General features: G+C 42.2%; 2 protein-coding genes across 2 annotated transcripts; one reads left to right on the top strand and one right to left on the bottom strand.

Annotated features, from left to right (window-relative positions):
- The first annotated feature begins 623 nt into the window (after positions 1 to 623).
- On the top strand, positions 624 to 2,732 carry tmem126a (transmembrane protein 126A). The gene has a single exon (XM_062425711.1). The coding sequence runs from the start codon at positions 758 to 760 to the stop codon at positions 1,385 to 1,387; it is 630 nt and encodes a 209-aa protein (XP_062281695.1). The 5' UTR covers positions 624 to 757; the 3' UTR covers positions 1,388 to 2,732.
- Positions 2,733 to 4,168: 1,436 nt separating this feature from the next.
- Positions 4,169 to 23,209, bottom strand: LOC133985486 (ras-GEF domain-containing family member 1C-like). Its single transcript, XM_062425135.1, has 15 exons — positions 22,903 to 23,209; positions 10,260 to 10,475; positions 9,916 to 10,038; positions 9,572 to 9,709; positions 8,157 to 8,378; positions 6,718 to 6,783; positions 6,612 to 6,617; positions 5,955 to 6,056; positions 5,280 to 5,382; positions 5,102 to 5,181; positions 4,914 to 5,009; positions 4,697 to 4,792; positions 4,490 to 4,613; positions 4,282 to 4,354; positions 4,169 to 4,193 (listed from the first exon to the last, which is right to left on the bottom strand). Exons 2-15 carry the CDS (start codon positions 10,467 to 10,469, stop codon positions 4,169 to 4,171), a joined length of 1,464 nt encoding a protein of 487 aa, XP_062281119.1. The 5' UTR covers positions 10,470 to 10,475; positions 22,903 to 23,209.
- Positions 23,210 to 23,634: the final 425 nt, after the last annotated feature.

Below are 23,634 nucleotides of genomic sequence, written 5' to 3'. Positions count from 1 at the left end.
AAGTTATATATATATATCTGTATTCATGCCAATATATATTTTCTTTTGTTAAATGCTTGTTATTTTAGTGGGTTACTGTAGCTTCTCTAATTATCTACATTTTGATAATATTTGGACTATTTCTGTTGTTTTCTCAAATATTCTTTACATGTAGTAAAGTGGATTGTCTCTTCTCACAAAGTAAATTGGCTGCCAGTAATGTATCAAAAATGATTGTGCTAATAACCAGACATGACCTTTGAATCCACTGAACAATGAGTTTTGTGTGTTTGTTATTTTGTTTCTGTAATTAATTTTTACACTGTTTGTAGTTGCCTGTGTGTAAACCTTGTACGTCCACTAGCTGTACAATTAGGTGAAAGGGCTTGGCTAGTTTGTGTTAGACACACGTTCACACAGATTAGTGATGTGAGCATTTAATAACTGATGCCACAATGTGATATCCGTTTTGTGTCAATCTTAACTCGCCATGACCACAGGTTTAGGCTGCACACAAAGAGCTGTCCAGAGCATGTTTATTATAAAGTTCCTTGCCCTGCCTGAGAGATGTTCACTGCCCTGCCTGAGAGAATTTACTCAGGGTAAAATAACCCAATAAACTAACTGCACTTGGAATTGTGGGTACATGTCTGCGCCCTGAGCCTAAGAAACGCCACCACCTTTACTCAAATGCCACGATTGAGCTGTGCAAATCATAAACAAGCAGCTCCAGATACAAATAAGTGAAAATTGTTGGTGTCCAACATAAACTGTGAAGATGTCGGAAAATATCCAGAAGGAGGGCGTAGCTGGAAAGGGGCTCACACGCGTGGTCATTGCTGAAATGCTGGCGAAGAATTTCGAGAGACTGCCTGACATTGATCAGAAAATCTTTATCTATGGACCTATGTATCTGGGCGGGAACGCTGGTCTTGCAGGACTGGTAGCGAACAGCTTGTACCGCAGAGCCCTGAATGTGAAGCAGGCGGCGGTCACCTCCAACCTGCCGATGGCCGTGCTGCCGTTCCTCACAACGTTTGCCCTGTACAGTGCAGCGGTGTCCACCCCCCTCCTGTCCGGCGACCTCAATTGTCCCTCCTGTGCTCTGCTGAGAGGTGCCCTTGTAGGTGTGGTCGGTGGCGGGTTGTACCCTATGCTCCTGGCCTTACCTGTGAATTTCGGCCTCGCCTCCAGGTACAGCACATCACCCATGCCAGAGAAGGGCAACGTCCTCCGGCACTGCGTGGACATCTCCAGACCGGTCATGAGAAGGATGAGGGCAGTCTTGGTGCTGCAGGCCTTTTTCGGCACCTACCTGAGCTCCAGGAACTTTGAAACATACACAAAACTGGCCCAGATCACATTCAGCTCAAGTGGAGAGGAACTCGAAGACCCAAATGTATTATAAAAATGAGCTTGTTCGTGTGCACTGTTTCTTGCGTTACTCGTGGCGTTGTAAGATGTAACAATAACCCATTTTATAAGGAATGGGTCTGTGATTAAAAACATAATTGTATGTAAAGGCTATTGTTTTTAAAAATCGTCTAAGTTCACATTGAAGTAACTACATGAATGCACTGCTTTTTGTGCACTAAGATGATTATTTTGATAATATATATTTTGAGAATCAGTACATAGACTAATCTGATACTGTTGTCTACTTCTGGCATATTTAAATATTTAAATATTATAAGTAGGTTAAAAAGGTTGAAATGATTATCTGGACAATCTATTTGTCATCACCAGAAAAAAATAATATGCAAGACATTTTAATAATCAAAGCAAAATCAAGCAAAACATTTGCTTGTTCCAGCATCATGTGACGATTTGCTGCTTTTCTATGTTTTTTATTTTTTAAATGCAACATCTTCAGATGTAAATTTTGGTTGGGCAAAAGAAACAACTTGAAGCCGTCATCTTTGGTTCTGGCAAAATTGTGACAGGTATTTCTTATGATTTTGTGGCAAGTTGTTGAAAAGATTATTCAATATGGAGAATAACTGTTTGTTGCATCCCTGTTTAAGATAATGTTTAACATAGGGTTGCAATGGGCTGTCTAATGCATTTATTTTTGTTTGGTAAAGAGCCAATTCAATTAGAAAGTTTGTACTCAGCCAAACACTTTAAAAATGTCATCATGCAAATTAAATTATTTGCTTGCAGATCAATAAAATGCCAGGGTATTTTTTTATCATGGTTGGAAACCCTGACTGTTTATGTGAATGTATGGTCGTGTAGGGCGATAAACAAAATCCAGCGCAGGCAACTGACTAAACATGGTTTACTTTTATTAAAGGCTTTTCAGGAACTTCTCACAAATTTTGCAGTGATGTTGGAGCATGATTGACAACAAGAAAAATGCTGTATGCACCCTAATCCTTGAACTGCACACAGCGACAGGTGTGAGTGATAAAAAGTATTAAGATGGACTTGTTTTTAGATGGAATGTAGTGACACCATTAAAAAGAGCAGAATTGATGTAGCCTACTGTAGGTGATTGTCATTGAAAACACATATTCAACACAGGAAAAGTTTTATTAAAACTGGTCATCCCCTTGAATGGCAGGTTCGACATCACATCTCTGGCTCTTTATAGTCATAGCTTATCTTGGGGAACGTGTTACAGGGAAAGCAAGTTTATGAATTCCAAATGGGGAATGGCAAGTTAAAGTCAGTCTGTTATTGAGAGGGGAAGGTGCTTCTTAAGAGAAAACACTGACATCAATCAATTTTCGCAAACTGAATAAGACTGTTTTTAAAAAGCTTATAACTACATAGTTCCCTCTCCCACCCCACACACCCTTAAAAACGGCTCCCGAACCACAACAAAAATTGCCACAAACAAAGCTCAGTGACAACCCCACAAAACAATAACACATTTCAAGTCAGAGGAACCGGATTTGTCATGACAACCAGTGATTCATATGGCACACGTTTCCCTCTCAACTTGATAGAAAAACAAAAAGTCTCCAATTTAACATTGCCCTTACACAGTATGCAACACAACATTGTCACCACTAAGTTTGTGTTGCAGCAGTAGTCTTTACAAGGTGGATACTATTAATGCCCCTTTAAAAAAACACCTGTCGTAGCATGCCATTCCACTTCATATTCAGTAAAGGAAAGGTACGATAAAAACAATACATCTGTCAGCACAGACATTTCCATAAATATATCAGACAACTGAACGTCAGTCAGAGAAGAACTTCCTGGAGAGCAGAAAGATGAGGGGTAAATGTCACCTGTACACAATCTACACCTGGTCTGGTTAAGCTATACTGTCGTTTTCTTTCATTAATGGCACAATACATTTAAAATGAGTAAACACTTTTAAATAAACAGTTCATATTCCCCAACCCACGCTTTCCCCAAATAAAATACAATAAATAAAAAAACATAGGAAGAGATGACCCACAAGCGGGTGTCTCCAGTCATTCTCATGCAAGACAAAACACTGTCAACCTAAACAGACATGAATGCATGAACAGGTGCCTCATCTGGATCACACGCACACATACACATACACACTCATACACACAAAAAAGTACATGTGAGATGAACTGGTAAAATGTTCATAGCATGTCCTCTTCTATTCCTTCAGTAGACCTATACAATATTTGACAGCTGATATGGGCTATCCAGCGCCCTTCACATCATTGTAAATTTAATCATTACAGTACATTACAAGTAAGGAAAAAAGTAAAATGTAATACCTAGACAAGGCTTTGGACCAAAGAGGGAGAGAAAGAGAGAGAAATAGGGAGAGAAGCAAATACAAAAACAACAATAGCATCAGTAGGAATTTCATTTTATAAAGTGGTTTTCCCTGTAACTGTACTCTCTATAGTAGTAAACATATCTTCACAGAGTAAACGCACATCGAGGGGAGAAGGTGAAGTTGTGTCCCTCTCCTACACACTGTACCTCATCACTGATAGTTCATATGCTGCAAAGGCATTTTGTTCCAGTTTTCATAGCTTAATTTTTTTTCAGTTCAACTTTTTTTGTCTTCTTTTTTTTAAACACACTCTCCATGATGAATCCTGTTCATCGTGTTTCTTTTTTCGTTGTTGTTTCTTCATAAAAAAAACACCTAAGTACCAGCTAGGCTCCTTCACAGTTCATTTTAGTGCAATGAGAACACACGCCCGCCCCCTCGCTGGTGGGAGGGTTGGATGCTGTCGGTGCCTCATGTCTTTCCCAGAACATTAGACCTGACGGGAGAAAAGACACATTGATTGATGAAGGTGTATCATCAACACTGGAGTGTACCTCTCATTAGACTGGTGCTATGATTCTCACCTGAGTGCTTTCCATCTATCCTTCTCTACCTGGTTCTCTGGACTCTCACTCTCATAAGATGCAAGGTAGAGTCCTGCATGAGGACGGAAAAAGAAGCAGATGGAAAATAAGTAAATCAGTGAGAAAAATCTTAAACTATAAGGAAAATATGTAAATCAAGCATATGCAGAAGAGCTTCTAAAATTAAAACAGCATGGCAGCTTCTCACCGTCCTCGCTGAAGATGGGAGCAGTGTGGAGGTAGTGCAGGATGGCCCGATCCTCCTCAAACGGACACTCCACCTGTTTCCAAGTCATGAATTCCCCCACCTGCCGTGCCAGCTCCACAAATTTCTGAGCAATGAAATTACACTGAGTAAATGCTTTGAAAGTTGTTAGTACATGAGGTAGTGTCAGGTGAAAAGGGACTGTCTCACCTCAAAGTTGACATGGCCATTGGGCAGCCGATTGGCACATCCTTCATTCAAGAAGTAAATATCTTTGATCAGCAAACTAAAGAAGGGAATCACAATCTGAGGAGAGAAAACAGACAGGAATGTATAGAAAAATATTGACGTGAAGATGAAAAGAAATGACTGAATCAATCCAAGCATGCTTTCAGAGAAACAACAGCAATGCAGTGCTGAACCCTACCCTTTCTCTGTTGCTGTTGGCAGTCTGAGAACGATGGGCGGCCCCCCTCAGGGCGGTTCTGTAGTTGTAAAAGTTTCCTGTAGGATCCATCTGATGCTGTCAAAGCAAGTGTAAACAAACAATACAATGTCAACTTCAAGTTAATACGTGTCTACTTCTTCCTCTGTCAGTCTGTGAACTGTGCTTACCTCCAGAATAAAGAACTTTGCAGTCTTGGCTTTGCCCCAAGTCTTCTTCAACCGTGACACAGGACTCATGTTCATACCAGCTACAGCAGGAAATGAATTATATTTGTTAATACGAGATCAGCCACTGGAATTCATTGGAACTGCTGATACTGGCTCATGCACAAAATTAAACACTCACAGATGATGGCCATGAGGGAGTTGAAGTTTCCAATGTTGAAACATTCCCTGGCTACATCAATGAAAAACTCGATCACCTGGGCTCTCTGCTTCTTCTTCGCAGGCTGCAGAGATAAGACGAGAAGGGATTACACACCACATGAATTCAATTTGAGAGACATTTTAATATAATTCTCACAAGACTAATTTACACTGACACTATCCATTTAGTACCCAAGAATGCAATGACAAAAAAATACCATTAGGGGGCAGTGATGCTTCATAACAACAAACTGTCTTGACACGCTCCCTCTTTTTGGTTATAATTTAATACTATAACAATATGAAATGATTAAAAATATACTATTTAAAATATTAAATGATGAACGATTGGCATTAATAAAATTCAAAATATGTACAGAAATATTCTACAATATTGAATTGAATTGTGATACTGACATGATGCTAATCACGTTTTGCCTTTTACTAGTCCTCAAAAAATATCTTCTTGTCTCCTTATCTTCATGTCAATTTCATTATTAAAGTGCTTTTTGTCAATTCATCAGTTGTTCATACTTTTTTGAACACATTTCATTCATTTTATTTTTGGCATTATGAGTCTATTCTTTGTTCTGTTTCCTTGTGAAGTTTTTTGTCAGAATAAATAAGGATCTGGTTAACAGCGTTTGCCACTTACCATGCAGATCTCAGTAGCTACCAGGTAACACAGTCTGTTAAACCACCTGACATAAGCCTCCAGGTTGGAGGTTTTCTTCTTCTGGTCACCGAAGCATGGCTGCTGATGACACACACACAAACAAAAGTGAGTGTGGGAGGTGATACTATAGGGAATTGCTCTGATCCTAATTAGCTTCCTATCTACAGGCTGAACCCCTACCCGAGTGTAAATGACAAAGACAGCGAGCTGGGAACAGAAATAACACGATCAATGGAGAGCATGAAAAAACAAACATAGAGGAAGGACAGAGGGAAGGCAAGTGAAAGAGATGGCAACCCAACACGAAGAAAGACCACAGTGGAGCAGCAGCAGTGTAAAGTGAGAGAGTGAAATAACTGAACAGTTAAATGACAGGACAGATGAAGCAATCATGTGCTGCTACACCTTGTGTCAATACAACAATGTGCTATGTGTGACCTAGTAGCCCGCTGATCATTGTGACCCTCAAAAAGCTAAATATAATTATATAGACATATTTAAAGATCCCCTCTAGACATGTTTTAAGACTGTTAAAATACTCTGCTTGAATAGTAATTTATGACTGATGTTGGTTTTCCACAAAAAAACATCTTCCCCGCATTGAAATATCAGTCAAGTGTCAAACTCTACACATACATCATTCTGCACAGTGAAGCTTAAACATTTACATTCAACACCATGCAGAATGAATGGTGATCTATAAATAATACCAATATTTGAAGTCAAAGTTTACCTGAGTTACATCTAGTGGGTCTTTCTGAACAAAGGCTTGGACAAACTCCTCCGGTCCAATATGACTTAAATGTTCCTGGTAAAAACACACACACACACACACACACACACACACACACACACACACACACACACACACACACACACACACACACACACACACACACACACACACACACACACACACACACACACAAAAGAGAAAAAACAACGGGTGCAATCTCATTAATAATCCTCTCATTTCACTAATGGAAGGCAATCAATAAAATGAAGTAATGACTCATTGGCATTACTCGTTAGAATTATATTTCATCAAAGTGACACTTGAGGCAATATTCACTTCTATTAAAAGACAGCTGCACAGATACATACATGTCAAACTGACTCACTTGAACGATCTCAACTCATGACAATCTAAAAACACAACATAACTAAACACACACACACACACACACACACACACACACACACACACACACACACACACACACACACACACACACACACACACACACACACACACACACACACACACACACACACACACACACACACACACACACACAAATGCTTCACTCCTAAAAACATCTTGTTTTAGATTCAATATCAGCATGTTGCTAAAAACCTATAAAAGGATTCTTTATGTATGTGTGCACTGTACATGCCTGTCTGTCCTTCTCTCCTTCAATGTGTGTACATGTGTGGGGGGGTGTGCGCCAGAGTGTGAAGCTGTCAGGTCATATATATCCACAGTGTTTTTATCCCTTTTGTTTGAGGCCTAAGGCACATCACTGACTTCTGGGGTGATGTCACCACTCAGACAAGGGTACATGCCTACTCAGGCATACACAACCACACACACAACCACACACACAAACAGAAACACAACCACTCCCAGATACACGTGCCCACATCAAGACACACATGAATACACTAAAGGCACTATGCATGAGATGTGAGGGACACTGCAGAGATCCTTTGTCCATGTATGTTTCATTGCACTATTTCCTTTGTTCTTTTATTAAACACAATGGGTGAAGACTTGTTAGTGCTGGAATTGCTGACAACTAACAATCAAGGTTAGACTTCAGAGATCCTCAATATGATACAAGATCAGAGTTAAGTGTGCCAGTTTGCTACTATGCACCCCTACCCCACCCCCTCCAAGCCTCCCACCAACTTTCTTTTGTTCTTTCAGATTCATACATTTTCAATGACCCTCACATCTTTTCCTCTCCATCGCCATTCCATTTGATGTCTCATATTCCATGTCTACATTTTTGCCTTAAACCATGTCTCCACCCCTGCTTTACTGTCCTTATCTCCTTCTCCCTCTTCCAGCATCCTCTCCACTCCTCCTCGTCCATCCTTGTTATCATCTCTTACCCTGACCTCTGTCTAACCCACACTCCCCTCCCTCCCTCTCCCTCTCCCTCTCCCTCTCCTCACCAGCTCCACGTGGGTGAGCTGCTGTGCCAGTGTGTACGGGTCGTTGCAGATGGAGAGCATGTCCTTCTGGATGGGCGGAGGCTTGGTCTTGAAGGCCACCAGCTTGTCAGAGATAGAGGAGGCATTGAGGGAGACCTTGACGATACTCTCTTCCCCCTGGCTCATCAGGGCCAGCCTCTGGTTGAGCTTCTGCAGCACCTGGTTCAGGGTTTTCCAGTACGCCTGCGGAGAGGGAGAGGAAAGGGAGAAGAGGGGAGAGGATAGTAAGGATTTTGTTAATGTGAATTAATATTCTATTAATGCTTTATAGATCAGTATTAGGCATGACTCAAAAGACTTTCTGTGCAACTGCGTTTTGAGTTCACATGCAAGTGGTCTAGTATTTGCCAAATGAGCATACCTTGTCATCTCTTTACTTAACAACTTACAATTGAATTTAAATCAAGTAATCAAGCACATGTTTATGTTTTACTGCGCAAGTTTATCTGTATCATTGCATTATAGCATCTAGATTTGTAATAAATTATCGATCTTCTGATAAGCCCAAGAATTTACACAAATGGTTTAATTTTCAGCTGCATTAAAACATGTTTCAAGCAGTATTGTGCCGTGTGTTATGTCCAGGAATGTGTGTTTCTGATCTCCTCCCTCCAGATGACTGGTCACTGAGTTCATTAGGTCAGTCTGTCTCACAAATGACCCAGAGCCACAGCTCCCACATGTCCAAACACAAGCACACAAACACACAAACACGCGCACACACACGCGCACGCACACACACACACACACACACACACACACACACACACACACACACACACACACACACACACACACACACACACACACACACACACACACACACACACACACACACACACACACACACACACACACACACACTGTAGCCACCCGGCTGTAAATAGCAGCACATTCATCACCACCTGCCCTTCCCCTCTTTCTGTCGTCCCTTCACTTCTCTCCATTTTTCCTAGTCTTCCACCCTGACTCCATCCTTCTTCTCTACCTTCTTCCTCTGCTCTCTGTGCCCCTGTATCCCATCCCCCTACTTTCTCCATCCATCTGCCTCCCTCGATTTTCCCCTGAGGCTGCAGATAGAGCTACACCTCTAACATCCTCCCTTCCTCTCTCTGCTCCCTCTATAGTGCAAGATTGTGTAACATGGAGCATTGGCTATTCACTGTACATGGACACTCTGACTCCTTCCACCACCCCACCACAGAGGTAGTGATGATAATTGAATTTAGTTCCCCGTCAGAGCATTTCTCACTGCAGCTACGGCTAATAAGAGGCTATAATGGCCATAAATACAGTGTGGATCAAAATCAGGCTCTTACCGCCCATCACAATTGCTGTAGAAACAGATAACTTCATAAGTAGCAGTGTCTGTGTACCTCATCACACGGAGCCATCCTGTGGACGATGTCTTTAAGGTGCCCGACCATCTTCTCGTCCCTGAAGTCAGTGGGGAACGTCTCTGTCCACTCTGTCAGCAGCTGCAGGATCTTGGGACCAAACTTGCGCACTTTTGCCTGTAGTTAAAGAAATGAAAGAGGTTTACCACTTTCTGTATTTGTGATTCCATCAGCAAAACAAAACGATTTGACAAGTTGGCAAAAAACATAGTGGTTGCTTACATGCCGAACACTGAGTGTTTTTTGCTGAGGCAGTCTGTTCGTTAGTTTGTGCATGTGTATAAAAAAGTACTGTATGTATTTGTGTGTGGTGCAGTACTGACCGTATCGAGTGGGCTCTGATCCAGCTGCTGCTGTTTAATGCACTGCTCACACACCCTAGCCAGCAGCTCCGGAGGTGGGATGAACAGACGGGCACTCAGCAAGAAGGTAAACACATAGGCTTTCTGTCAAATGACAAAAAGGGACATTTTCTAAGGCACTGGTACTACATCAATAAAAAAAACACTGCAGATTTCTGTAATTAAAGAAAGCAAAGCAGTGCTTTAAACAGAGACATTTGACTAATAATGTAATTGGCACTACTGTCATTACCAAGATAAACTGAAGTGCAAGTTTATCAGGAACAGTGGTGTGACTGGGGTTCATTGCTGTTTTTGTCATTTACCTCTGGGTAGTAATCGGCAGTGGGCACCAGGTTCTGGATGAGGGTGTCCAGGGACGCAGAGGTGATCGGGGGCCCATCGGCCAGGCAAGCCCCGGGCCCCTGGCCCTCCTGTGCGGCCTCCTCCTCCTCCCCAGGCTCAGCGCAGGCCAGATGGGGGCTGAAGCCACTGGGAGTGGTGAACATGGTGCCTGAGCACACAGTCTGGGGCATTCCTGGCTAGAATAGAAACAGAGAAAGTAAACAGTTAGCAGAATAAGGAATAAGTGTACGGTTTGTTTTTTTTACTTAACAAAAATTAAAGTAGGGTAGTACATTTGATTTGGTAAGGGGAAGTGTATTTTATCCAACACACTCTCTCTCTTTATAGTCAATCTACAAGGCCTCTCTACAAGTCTGAAGTCTCTAACATAGTTCTCTCCCTCTCTTGTCTGTCCTCTGTTCATCCTCCCAGTGTATCATCTCTTGTTCACTCTCACTCTAAGTGGCAACGCACTCATTCCATTCAACCGATGACCCGCTGCTGACGTCAGGGGATACAGATACCCCCCCAACAGCTGCCCCGTCTCCCACATCGACAAGACATAGGAGAGAACGGAAATGTGGGTCATACAGTCGATGTGGAAACCGTTGCTGCCTGAAAGCGATTGTACGGCCTCCGTCTCTGCCCGGCATGTCTTTCCCTTTAAGAATGCTTTGGGTTACACATTTTAAAAATTCAACATGCTCCTTCCCTCAATGGACCAACCCAGCAGCTGTAGTGGAATGGAGCACTTACTGACTTACTGTACTGTACGCTAGAGTAGAGATACTACAGAAACAGATATTATGATCCTCAGGGTACAATTGTCATGATTACTCACCACTGTTATGTCTGTCCACATGTAACTGATCCTCTGTTGTCAATATATCAAAATAGCAAGATAGAGCTTTTCGCTGGATAGAATAAAATGCTGTAAGTTTTGATTCAAAATGTTAGTTAAAAAAAAATTAAATTTGACATAAAAGTAGCATCTGCTATGCTCCTGCTCTCACTGACCAACCCTGGTGACTATGCCTACCTGAATCACTCATCATCAACAAAGACTACTGCTGTCTCTGGGTGCCTTCAGGCTAGCTCAGTGGCCTGAAGGCGTTCTGCCTGCAGGAGTCATGAGAAAGGCAGCAAACCCACATGCTGACAGTGAGACCTTGAGCAACATGCAGGAAGTTATTTCAGATGTAAACACTGCATATTCTTCCTGCTATCTGCAGCTCAGACCAATGCCAGGGTCAGGCCTTAATGAGTGCACATGTTACCACAAACACACTAAATATGAAAAAAATGTACAGCACAAGAGAGCTGAAAAAAGAACCATTTCCCCTATTCTTATGTTGTCAAATAAGGCAGAGCTTTACTAGAAAACAGACCTACCAAAATTATGCAGCTATTGAGTTAAAAGAAAACCAGGGTTCTGAGAAGGATGAATGAATGGCAAAACCAGATATCACCCCTGGTCCCTCGAATCATTTCATCCTCGGGTGACCTTCAGGTTCCCTTCCCCCTTGCCGATCAGGCATCTCGATAAACCGGTGTCACAGGTCCCTGGGGTGAAAGGTCAAGCACACACTGGTGTGCAGAAGTGCAGCTCAGATCTCAAGTTTCCTGTGTGAGAGGCTCCGTTGTCCTTTGTTCTCCCTGTTCCCTAACACATAAGCATGTGAACATTTATTCATGCATTTTGTACACACCTAGACACGAACACATCGGACAGGCGCACAAAAGGCTGGGGGATGGGTTAGTCTTTTCATAGCCTTCCTTCCTACTTAAACCACTGACACTCACAGCCATATCTCTCAAAAATGTATGTTGTCTGTTCCTCACAGCTATAATCATGGCTTCCTTTTGCATGTCACACTGAGAGGAAAAACAAGTGTCTAACCGAGCAGATGAAACTCAGAACATCTACATATGAAGCTATATACAGTACTATATGTATTAGGTAAAACTCTTTCTTAAAGGGAGGCTATTATGCACTTTTCCAGGTCTATATTTTTTTAATATAAGGCTCAATTGGAATAGCTTTGCATGATTTACATTTTTAAAAACTTATTTATCAGACTCTTCACGCAGCTCCTGTCTCTTTTAGGCCCCCCATATCAAGGAGTACAGTCTGTTCTGATTGGTTAGTTTCCAGAAGCTGCATCATGGCTGATGTCCCACAGCTCATGTGGCTCAGGCTACATCAACAAACTGTCAAACAACCTATAGTAGTAGGATTTCACTACTTTTTCTCATTCCTTACTCAAAATGTCAACTTCTCAAATACATCCATACATGTTCGAACCCAAATCCCTTCCAAAATATATGAATAGACAACATGAAGATTTGCAGCAACAAAGATTACAGCAGGGTGTCTCTGTTTGGTAAATATTAAACTCATTACCTGCTGTTGATTTAGTCTTTCAGTCACAAGCTGTATATAAATCTTTCTATTACCCTGTTAATAGGTTTACGTGCGGGAAATGTGGTAAAATTTCAGGAAAAAGCAAAGGTAATGTAGATAGTAAAATTCTGCTGTCGCCAACTGTATAGTATCTCACTGCATCATCAGTTATTTGTTTGCTGTAGTGTATTAATTGTCTATAATACCACTCAAGTAGACTGTTTTGCAAGAACATGTACAAATATTTAATAAGACCATAGGTTGGCAGGCGTTTGGCTTGGATTATCTTCACTTGAGCTTAACTGCTATGCCTGGAGCTGATGACCATGTAAAGAAATCCATCATGATCAGCTTGTTTTCAAAAGTAGAAAGAAATGTTGGAAACCCAGCATTTAGAGCAGTCTGAAGCCTTAGCGTTTTGCTTATCATTCGTTTACGTCATTATTTGAAACTCTGTTTTATATGAATATCTGACATTATAACATTATGCATATGACAGAATATAAGGAAAAGCATATGTTGCTGTGCACACATAGATAAATAACTTCAATCTGTGTGTGTCTCTCACTGCCATGCACTTTAATGAGCTTTTAAATGGTCTATTTTTCAGGATTAGATATGACCAAGGAACCCCAGTTGAAAAATATTACTGCCATGATCTAAAATGCTGCTGTTTTAAGCTGTTTTCTCCCCACAAAAGTGATTGTCACTGTCTGGATTCAGTTCAAAAGGGGGAAGCCTGTGGCGCCCTTGCAGTGACCTCCTCTAGATAGGATTACAACATGCTGCCACTGTGAAGACATGGCCTGATAAACAGAGAAATAGACAAATCCAACACGCCTCTATAACAACATGAATGCAGTGGCAAAGCTTTATGGCAACTGGAAGGAACTTTCTCTGTGAGGCCAGACAGGAATACAAAGTGTGCACAACTCTAGGAGGCTGTGTGACTAAATCCAGGAGTTTATCTGAGTCATCTCATGCATGCAAACACACACACACACACACACCCCTACGTTACAGTGGTTGTACTTATATATGCATGGGAGTGAGTGAGAGTTTCATTCTACGTGCCCACACTGTCAATGATTCCCTCCATCACTTGTGATAATCTTCACTCTCCTCATTTCTCCCCACTGCTGATGTGTACATTTTATGATAGGCCAGTCATCAGTGTTCGTGTGTGAAAAGGCTTTGTTCTCACTGTGCAACTGAGACGGTTGCAAAATGCATTTATTTGTGGGGTAGGTTTAAGATCAAAATAGTGTCAGAATTCAGAATGGTTGAGGGAAACTGCACTGATGCAGCATGAAGTGCTCATATCAAGTTAAAGCGTGTCTATAAACCTTAAGCTAGACAGCAGCCACTTTGGTCACAAGTGGCAATTACAGGATATAGGTACATAAAACATTTTTTTAACAGTCGCATAAGTAGAGAAGAGTCATAAAGTAAGAAAACTGATTGAGTAATGTCTGTTACACAGCAATATCTAGCCTACTTAAAGTCTGCTAACATTAGCCAATGACATTGAGCTACTGATCATATCAGACCAGGTGAGGCTATAACAGCAAAACCCCTGACTGCACTGAATTGAGCAATGTACTGTAAATATTGCATTATTTTGTCTTTTAAAAGTTACTGGGCTTGCTTTAAAACTGCAAGATGCTGTTGTCTGGGCTTTGCTGGGTTTGGGCAACACCTCTGGTGCTAAGCTGCGGCTCCAGTAGAGGATTTGTGCTTTAAGTCCGACAGATAACTTTGGAATTGAACAGTGGTGAAACTTCTATTAATAAATCACTTCTTTGAACCCCAGGAACTAAAGATTGTCACATCCAACACAGTTATATGACCAATAAAAACTAAAATAGCTACTTCCAAAAAAAGATGGATTACTACTTTTCATAACCACATTTAATATTTCACAATCATATTGCTTACACCACTTCTTTTCCTACAGTGTGACCAAGAAGTCATCCACAGCTGTACTCTATGTATAACTTGTTTCCATACCCCATGATACACCCAGCTCCCTCTGTGGCTGTCACATTGCATCAACGTTGCATGAAAACACAGAGAAAGAAGCAGAACAGGTGAGTGAAATGGTGTGTGCTCTAATCCCCCCTGAGATCTCCAACAGCCAGCCACCAGCAGCCCTGAACTCTGTCTAGACAGCTGGGAAAGTGTCATTGTTCAGGCCCCTTGCAGTGCATGTATGTGTGTGTGTGTGTGTGTGTGTGTGTGTGTGTGTGTGTGTGTGTGTGTGTGTGTGTGTTGTCTTGTGTGCTTCTGTCAGGCTGTAATCGTTGCCATCAGGGGATCCGTCTGCTTTGTTCTATCATGATTAACAGAATGGCACTGTCTGAAGACAGACAATCTTTATCAGACACTTGACTGTCTCTGTGCAAGTGTGGAGTAAACCGGAGGTGCGTAGTCACCGTGTTGATGAAACAATGGCATTCTTAACAAGACTGAGCAGTTGAAGCTGTCATGCAGCTTCACAACTTTGTTGAGCTGTTTTCTAGTGGCCACATCTATCTCACTCTCTGTAAAACCTGTTTCACCACATAAATATGTCTTACTCATACCTACAAAGAATGGTGACACAGCTGTTGACAGTCTGTTCTGCCACTAAGGACTTTAAGGGTTAAAGGAGAAGAGACAGCTCTCCATTAAGACTGAAGAGGCTCATTCAGAACAAATCTGACCTCTGTCATTAAAGAGCAAAGGGTCAAAGGGGAAGAGTTAAGGATCCTTGGTGGGGGTAGATGGAATACAGTCGCAGCATTGTTAATATCCAAACTCTAGGATCATTTTTTGTAATAATGCTCTGTGGCTTGGCTCAGTTTCAACGCTACATATGGGCTTTGTCTGAAGTTAGGGGCATTTTAAAAAAGGTCTTCGGGACTTATAAGGTCATCAGAGCTGACTTTGATTCATTGGCAGTGCCGGCCACATCTATTAATCATCACCCAAACTGAAAGTTAAGGACTAAAAATGTGGCTTCAGGTCATATGGGGAGACTAGATCCTTCTCAGTTTCTTTGAAAATGACAATGTATTTTGTCATTGCTACTATATATGACAGAGGAAAAATACTGCTGTGTTTTTATTGTATTATTATGTATTAATTGTGCAGATTCAGAAACATTTATATCTATGTTTTATAGCATTCTTCCTTGCTTGAGTAAGTCCCAGACAAGTATTCTTTCAGAGTTGATTTCATGTCCTTGAGGGTACAGCTGTTACACAAAGGTAATTCACTCTATTCCTGCACCAACGGACCGTATTCAGGTGATAATGTCTTATTTTGGTGACAAGCTTAATTAAGTGTGTTTTTGGATGAAAAGATCAAATATACTGTATGGTGTGGAAGTTTGTAAGCCACTGCTCTATTGCTTCCCAGGGACTGTATTTACATATTTTCAAAATATGAAATATTTTGATTTATATTTCTACAGTTTTGCATTTTTGTGGCTTCTTAAATAAGGACTGCTCAGATTGTGACTAAATACAATGGTTGTTTTTTTTTGGAAAGGATATGGCATTTCAATTCTGAGAATCACTACAGAGCATGAGTGAAACCTAAGATGTGTTGCAATGCTATTCTTAGAGGAGCAGCACATCATCAGAGGTAAGTACAGCAAATATCCGGCATGGGTATTGCAGCAACATTGTGTTTTGCTTCTGTAGGTGGGAGGAGGAAGAGGGGGCTGACATTCTCTCCAGGGCAGTTTGCAGACAGTCTAGGTTCTCTGAATGTTAAACTCACCTCCTGCCAGACTTACTAAACTCCTCTTTTCCCTCACAGATTCCATCATCATGCTTCCTCCTTACCAACTAATTTACATACTCCAACACTTCCTTTCTAATTTAGGACCCACATGTTCTCTCCTTTAACACATTCCAATTTCAACACTTCATCTATTTTGGGAGTATGCTCTAAAAAAGCAGCTCCTCGTGTATTTTTGGTCCTGACACTGTTTTTGTGTGCCTTAGTGTATTACAGCTATGGCCTAAATTTTCCACCATGTTCTTTGAAAGCTGAAATGATGCGACAAGAGAAAAAAAACTGGGGTACTCTCATGATGGCAGGGGCTTAAAAGAAAGTAAACACCTCTTTGTCACCCAGCTTCTCCCCTCCCTCACTCCTCTTCCCCTTCCACATGTCCCCTCATTCCTCTCTCCTCCTTTATCTCCCTCTCCACGCCCTACTTTCCAATGTGCCCAGTCAGGACGCTTGTACAGATGGCCCTGCAGCAGCCTGCTCTCCCAGTGGGAGTTGCTGGCATGGGAGGCTTTTTGGCCCTCTGCCCCTACCATCATCCCCAGTCTCTACAGGAGCCCAAAAGTGTACTGGCGTCCAGACTGAATGCCGAGATACACAGGCAGAGCCAATCGAGCTGCTGAGCTGCACAGTGACTTCATGGCATTGCTGACAACAGAGAGAAAGAGCGCAAAATACCACACATATGTCACTGCACACGCGTAGAAACAAAATCAATCCGCCACACTATTCGTGGTTAATGGTGTGTGTGTGAGTTTGAGGAGGAGTAGAGAACAAATGAGTTCATTGTGTCTTCAAAAAACACATGCATGCACACTTGCACCCACACATCAGCCAAACACAGGATTGAGTTACCGCAGAGGCATTCCAGCTACCCGCCCATTCCCCAGCCAGTCTCTGTGATACGAGCCTGACAGAGGTTGGGAATCACACTTAGGGCTCAACAGGGACACACTCCCTAAATCCCTTTATTGGCATTCCTCTGTAGTGTCTGAGCAGGGGCGCGCTGATGTCCTGGCACCTGTTCCACACCCACCCGCTCCATCAATCCCAATGAGAATCTCACTTGGAATTCTCCTCCATACACACGCCCTGTACATGTGTGTAGCCAGTCTCATTCCTGAGCGAGTTTGGACACAGTCGTGTGCATATGTGTGTTTCTTTTTGTGTATGTGCATGCATTTATGTGTATGGGCTTGTGAAAGGGCTGAAAGAGTCAAGAGTGTATCTAGGTCCAAGTGAAGTCACTCCTTAACTGCGAATGCAACCATCTGTCCTGCTGTTCTCCAAGAGGGTTTGGCCTTGCTTCAGTGTTTTCTCTTATCTTGAGCAAAAACACAGAAAGAGAGAAAGCAAGATGCAAGGACTATGTGACATGAGTAAACCTGCACTTATAATCATCATCAATTTAGAAAGAATGAATATTCACAATTAAATAAAACCATCAGCCTCAGTGAAAGCCTGTGCTTTTGAGACCAACTCTAAAGGTTGAGGAGCACCATTATCCACTGACTCCACTTGCAAACCACTTCACGTGTGAAATAAAATTTAAAAAACATCTATTTCCCCAGTTTGAAAATGATGTTATAAAATGAAGTGAGGGGCTCTGACACATGTGATGGGTCTTTGGAATCTGTCATGTTACTTAGAGATAATTGGAGCTGAGCACAGGCTGGCTCTTAGTGGGCACGTAGCCTGTGTCTGAGCCTTGGGTGCCCTAAATCTGTCATTCACAATGGTCATAATGCTTTAAAAAACAGTAATGTATTATTCATAATATTCCAATTTACAACCACTCTTGATGCAATGCTCCATTGAGGGGAATCGGGCAAGAATGATTTTGTCTCTGTCCTAAACAGGCATAATTTTGCCTGAAGTGCCACTTATGAGGAATTACCAGTTTAGCAGGTGAATGCAAGAATCTGGGAGTGAAAAACAGAGTTGATTGATTGAGATCATCCTAAAAGAAAAGCTGAATGAAACAATGCCTGTGTGCAGTTACCTCAATAGTCCTTTACATGCTTTAAGAAAAATGATTGTTTACCTAATCACCCACTCAGCGCTGTGTTACTCCAAATCAAACCTGCACCATAGACACCGTGAACTAATGAGCGAGACGGTAACAGATGCAAATCTAATAAGCAGACGATACTAATTTCATCATGGCTGTCTGCTTTGCTGCTAAAGTACATCTATCTGCTCATTACAACCAGCATGGGCAGAAGCCATGCGGTATGTCACTGTTGATGTATGATGTCAAAGCTTACTAATTATTGCCGGGGGATTGCGGGGGTCTGGTCAGTTCCTAATTCATGCCTCATGTATTTTGATACGATTAGAGAAGCAGAGGTCAGAATGCTTGAATTCTGTCATCTACAACCATTTTCAATTCATATTTGCACATAAAAAGATGTCAAAAATGATAGGCTGTTTGCCAAAAAGGCTGTCTGTAATGCAAGCAGCTTAACGATGCATTTTCTATACAGTAACTTCTCTTTGAGCCGAATTAATCGATATCTCAATTTTAGCAACAGTATGCCACCATAACAGTCACAGATAAACAGGGAACTCCCCTGTTGGCACGATGGTGGCATCGACATCAAGAAAGGGACTTTACTTACAAATGTCATATATTGAATGCAAAAAACTATTTACAAGTGGAACCATTGTATTACTGTTGTATGCATGGGTTAGATTTCTAAACTTTAGTTTTCAACCCCCCTTCAACCCTTCACTTATACACCTGGAAGCAAATCAGACTTATTCTTTATACTAATGCCAACATGATATCCGACATCCAGTACCAATACAAAAATAAATAATTTTATAAGAATATATGGTAATTTGTAAGAGTATATCAATGCCAGCTTTCAGTATTTGACAGTTTTTGATAGCCGATATTACAGGCACATTTCGGTTGGTACAAAAAATTACTACGATTCAAATCCCAGATCTAACACCAAGAAGTTGTTCTTAATAAAGAAGGTGTAAATGCTGGTGACTTCAGTACTTGCTACTTTGTATCTCAGGTGTACAAAAGTTTTACAATCTGCTAAACAAATAAAATTATGATAGAAGTGTTCACACAGCTAACATGATGAGGATTATTTCATTACTTGGGTCCTATATTTGATTAATGTAATATATGCTTATTTCAGTGGTTTATTGAGCAGACCGCTGGGATCTAATCATATTCCATTGCTTTTTTTGACCCAACCAATCCATAAAGACAGATTGTCAATAGCTGCCCATATGCCAGCATGCAGGCCATGTGGAGGCAGCTAAGACCAGCTGTGGAGAGCACAGAGCGTTTCCATGGAGTCAGGGCTCCTGTTGGGAGGTAATTAGATGCCTGTTGAGTCCCCACTGTGACACCCCCACTTCTCCCTTTTAAACCGTAATCCCTTGCCCCCCCCCTCTCTTTCTCGGTCTTTCGCTCTCGTGACAGAGCAGCAGGCTGTGACAGAGTGATTCCACATGTGAACCCTGTCTGCCTTCAGTTGTCAGTGAGATCACTCCCATCATCCCGGTGTCAGCAGCAAAAGCTACGGGTGTAGCCGAAGGACAACTGAAGATCTGTCAGGTACACAGGCCATTGTGACATTCTGTACGTTTTTCAGGCGAGCTCCCGCTGAGCTGAGGAGCTGTTTATGTGAGGTGCAAAAAAATAACATGACAGTCCAGAAGCACGAGTGACAAAATTTTAAGCGGGAACAGTGTTTTTTCTTTCTGTGACTGTAATTTTTGTACTGTTTATATTTAGTTTCCTATTAGTATTATGTCATTTCCCCAAGGGACCTGCTATAAATCGAAAAATGTCCCGGCTTCAGCAAAAGAAAATAGGAACTAAAGATTTTCGTTCCTGTCTGACTGATCATCCAAATATCCATTCAAAAAATACAGCTTGGGGGCAGGTTTCAAACCTATCCCAGCATGCACTGGACAAGTGAATGATCACTAAATAGAAAATATCAACTAAAAATCCAAGTTTAACAACCACAGTGTGAGCTTAAATGTCTTATGCATAAGTAACAGAGCTGCCAGTAGGATGTTGGAGTGGATTTCTGTTTTGACGGTAGAGGAATTCTGTCACTTCTGTGGAGTAGAATAACCTGTGATCTATGACTCACACAGACAGACCAAGAGAGAGAGAGAGAGAGAGAAAGGGAGAGAGAGAGAGAGAGAGAGAGAGAGAGAGAGGGAGAGAGAGAGAGAGAGAGAGAGAGAGAGAGAGAGAGAGAGAGAGAGAGAGAGAGAGAGAGAGGAGAGGGGGGGGGGGTGAGAGAGAGAGAGAAACCACTTCCCCCATACACAGCCTTAAAGTCAAGTCAATTTTATATAGCCCAATATCACAAATCACAAATATGCCTCAGGGGGCTTTACAGTCTATACAGCGATACAACATCCTCTGTCCTTACACCTTCAATTTGAATAAGGAAAAATTCCCTAAAAATCCCTTTAATGGGGGAAAAATGGAAGAAGGCTCGGGAAGAGCAACAGAGGAGGGATCCTTCTCCCATGACAGACAGACATGTAATAACCCTGGTGATAAAACTGTCATTGCTACCAGACAAACAGCTACTGTCAACCTGCCCCAGACAGATCCTGCCCCCTGCCCCCTGCCCTCCGCCGCCGCCTCCTCCACCTCTCTCTCTCTCTCTCTCTCTCTCGCTCTCTCACACACACACACACACACACAACTGGCTTCACTCTCTTGCCTCTCTCAATCTCACGTAAAAAATAAAAAAAAAACCCAAAACAAACGATGCCCTCATTAACAGCACACCTGTTATTCTTTGCAGACTTGGCCCGAATTGGAGGGGAACATGTGCTGCAGTCTATGTCTGTACCTGTAGACTTGTTACCAGCAACTTCTGACAGACCTCCGCTCTGGTGACTCATACCTGTACCCTCATCTACTGTACTGTCAGAGTAAGCTGCCATTTCAATTCAGAACCATTCTATAGCCAAGGGCATAGAGGTTTTATGGGCTCAGCACAGCAGGGCTCAACTGAATAGGTACATGCAGAGGAGGTAGGACAAAGAGCTGCACAGGATTGATCAGTTAAAGGATGTTGGCACAAGATAGAAATAATTCAGGTTTTATCCAGAGTTGGATGACATGTAAGACATGATTTACAGCATTTAACAAAGGAAACTCTCATTCAGCAAGCGTGACACAAAAGACAAAATGTTTGTTTTTCACCCCTCTGGGCATACAGAAGCACATAGTGCCAGCAAAGGTGAAAGTGAGCAAATACACATTTCCCAGGGTTGCATCGTAAACAGAAGGAGGGGGCAAAGAGAGACAAAGCAGGACATGTGTTGGTGAGTGAGAGAAGCTGCCACTGCCTCCTGGAGCTCGATGCTGAGAGAGGAAGGTAAGGAAACGTGACTCCCCACTCCGGTGCTTCCCCCTGAAGGGGCTGAGATATGGAGGAGAGCAGAGCTGAGGGCGTGGAAAGCATAGGGACCATAAGTGGCTTTACTGGTAATATCAACAACCCCAGCAATAATTTCTCCGCACCTGACTGGTTTCTGACAGAGCTGGTCTTACTTTCATGTAGCTAAGCTGCAGTAGACAGATAACAAATCCGTTTGGTTTGTGATGGTAAGCTGTGCGAGCTGCTACATTACCCTTGGGTGAAAAAGCCTGCTTTAGAGGATGATGCAGATTTTTCTCATTCCTGCTAAAAAAAATAAATGTAGTAAAAATGTAAAGTAAAAATTGTGAGTAAAAATGTCACCAGTGCCACACCTGTTCATTCTGACTCTGAAATAACACAACATATTTATATATGCAGAGGTCGAAAGGCAGAGATGCAAGAGAGTGCTTGAGGAAATCAGCAGTGAGTTTACATAGAGCTCCACTCCACTCCCACGTTAATGCATGTTAATAATTACACAAAACGAGATAAGCTTTGCACCACACGGCCAAACCCAGCCAACGACATGATAAACATGTGATATTTGTCCGGGTTATCTTTGTTTTCAATGCCGTACACCGACTATTACCATATCAGGAGCAGACATATCCAATATTTTCTGCTATAAATGGGACAGGGCCAGAATACGCAGCGACTCCAATCCCTGAAACAAGCTGGGTCCCCTCACACGCCCTGAAACAGACACAGTGCACACCGCTGACTCACGACACAGACTGTGATGCCTCCCAACGTAGTAAAGTGATGCAAGCGGCGGTACAGTATCACTAACACCATAAGGAATTATGATGTCATCACTGTTGCTCGTAAAGTTTTAACTGTGACGACACAGTCTTCTTGTCACAGTAAACAAAACGCATGCGTGGAACACCCTGACACACAAATTCGCACGCGTAAATACGCACACACAAACTGACTGTGGGCGTGAGCGCAATCTCAATATGCTAATACGGTAGTAGTAGTAGGGTAACCTTGCATTTATGGGCTACTTACCAGCACTACACTCTGATCCCCATCTTTGATCCTACTGGTATCAGATGACGAATCAATAAAACTGCTGCTCCAGATATTCCTAGTGTAATTAGCCTCCACACAACAGCCTGGTCAACTGGCACCGGTGGGAGAAGTGGAGCCGGACTCCAGAGGCACAACCTGATTGATGTAAGTGGAGGAGATGTCTGTGGATAGCAGCCTGTCAGAAGTCCTGGTTGTGGACAGGTGTCCACCGGTGAACAGAGGACACAGACAGAAAGCTGACCCCGTGAAAGAGTGCGTCCCTGAAGGCGTGGCGACCCGTCCTGTCCTGCGCCACGGAGACACGGCGGAGCGCACAGCACATCAACACGTCCCTAAAGCAAGTGGTTAGACAGCATCAACACGTCCCTAAAGCAAGTGGTTAGACAGAGGAGAGGAGGGAGAGAGAACTACTCACATTGGTCAAGTGAGCGGAAATAATATGACTTCCGCTTCTGATTTTCAAAATTAGATACGAACAGGGGTTGCACTGTTATCTGGGTGGTAGAAACATGATTACTCAGGGCAAGTCCAAGACCATTTAGAGGGTCCACTTCACATTTGGGGGCCACTGGGCACAAATAAGCTTTGGAACCTATTTATACCATCACTCATTAAAACAATTTTCTGTGCTTTGTTTATATATCTTGTCACCTTAAAGTAAAGAACACATGATTTATACAAGAACACCACGTCATGGCACAACTTGTG

This window comes from Scomber scombrus, chromosome 9 (assembly GCF_963691925.1).
Source record: "Scomber scombrus chromosome 9, fScoSco1.1, whole genome shotgun sequence".
Classification (NCBI taxonomy): Eukaryota; Metazoa; Chordata; class Actinopteri; order Scombriformes; family Scombridae; genus Scomber; species Scomber scombrus.
Note: the sequence above shows the minus strand (reverse complement) of the source record. Positions and strands in the feature narration are given on the sequence as shown.